General features: G+C 38.8%; 1 protein-coding gene across 1 annotated transcript; it reads left to right on the top strand.

Moving 5' to 3' along the window:
- The first annotated feature begins 569 nt into the window (after nucleotides 1-569).
- LOC124360986 lies at nucleotides 570-926 on the top strand. Its single transcript, XM_046815021.1, has one exon. It carries the CDS (start codon nucleotides 570-572, stop codon nucleotides 924-926), a length of 357 nt encoding a protein of 118 aa, XP_046670977.1.
- Nucleotides 927-1,367: the final 441 nt, after the last annotated feature.

Below are 1,367 nucleotides of genomic sequence, written 5' to 3'. Positions count from 1 at the left end.
GAGACGAGCCATTTTTAGCTTTGGTTCTCTCGAACCTTAAGTGCAGGGAGTCGGAAGGGTCCTCTTTGAGTGGTTCTTCTCTATTAAATGGAAAACATTTTGGGCACCCATGGAAATAACAGCCGTGAAATTCATAGATTCGTTCTCCGTCAAAACCGTCTACTTTTAATCCCTCGATTTTAACTTCTCTGTCCCTCCCCGCATGCTGAATGCGGACACTACGCTGTTCTTCCTCCCAGCTCAGCCATTGTAAAGCAATAGGCGATTGGTTATCAACCATACGGTATCCGTTCTTTGGGACTAGACCAATAGTGTTGGCTTTGAGAAAATTCCGTCTAAAAACCAAATTACAGGCGCTGGCTATGGTGACGGCTTCCATGAACGGGTCTACATTACATTCTTTCAAAAACATGTTTCTAAACTTAATACACGCTTGTTTATTATCTGCAAAGCATCTTAGTCTTAAGTTGGATTTATTAAATAAGGAAGTAGCTACCTTTAATAGTAAGCCTTGCAATACTAAAGATAAGTGGGTGGATGATGACATTATCGATAGCTATTTTGTAAACATGTCAGAAAGCGCTAACAAGGACAACATGTTTATGGGTCCTGCATTCACTCAGGCTGTCAAATTGAGTTGTCAGGAGGATGTAAATACATTGTTATCACAGTCTACCTTTTACGTTTGTAAATATATATTTCTTAGTGTAAATAACAGTGTTGATGTAAATAATGCAGACTCGGGTACTCACTGGTCTCTACTGTTTGTGAACAGAACCAGCTCTGAAGCGTACCATCTCGACTCCATGGCAGGTGTAAATAGGAAGTCTGCTCATGAGGTTGCTCTAAAGATTGGCATTATGGAGGGTAGCATTTTTGAGATCCCTTGCTATCAGCAAAAACAATGGTTTCGAGTGTGGGTTTAATGTTATCTTAAATGCCAAGTTTATAAATCAGTATTACTGTATGAACGGTATTCAGACACCTTTTGGGGACTGGTACACAAACCTTCCCTCATGTTTAGGAAGGGAGCACTTGCCTTCTAATGGGGGAGATTTGTCACATAAGGCTGTTACACCTATCAAACTAATACGGGCCTCTGCTAATAAATGGCAAGTAAGAGTAAGTAAAAAACGTAATAAACAAAAATCAATAGACAACAAGGAAGACGTCAATAAAAATAAATATTTGATGATGACAGATGAGATTATTTCTCTAAAAAATACAAAACTGAGCTCTGTCAATCTCGAGGTACCAAAATGTTTTGCTTCTGACTTGTCGGATGACTTATCAAAGGATATTAACAGTTTGAAAAACAAATATCAACTTCTTGAAGATAGAATTACTGTGATCGAGAACACAATCCC

This window comes from Homalodisca vitripennis, chromosome 4 (assembly GCF_021130785.1).
Source record: "Homalodisca vitripennis isolate AUS2020 chromosome 4, UT_GWSS_2.1, whole genome shotgun sequence".
Lineage (NCBI taxonomy): Eukaryota > Metazoa > Arthropoda > Insecta > Hemiptera > Cicadellidae > Homalodisca > Homalodisca vitripennis.
This window is presented reverse-complemented; position numbering and strand designations above follow the sequence as displayed.

Coding starts and splice junctions, on each gene's coding strand:
- LOC124360986 (XM_046815021.1), top strand. CDS start 570: ATGTCAGAAAGCGCTAACAAGGACAACATGTTTATGGGTCCTGCATTC.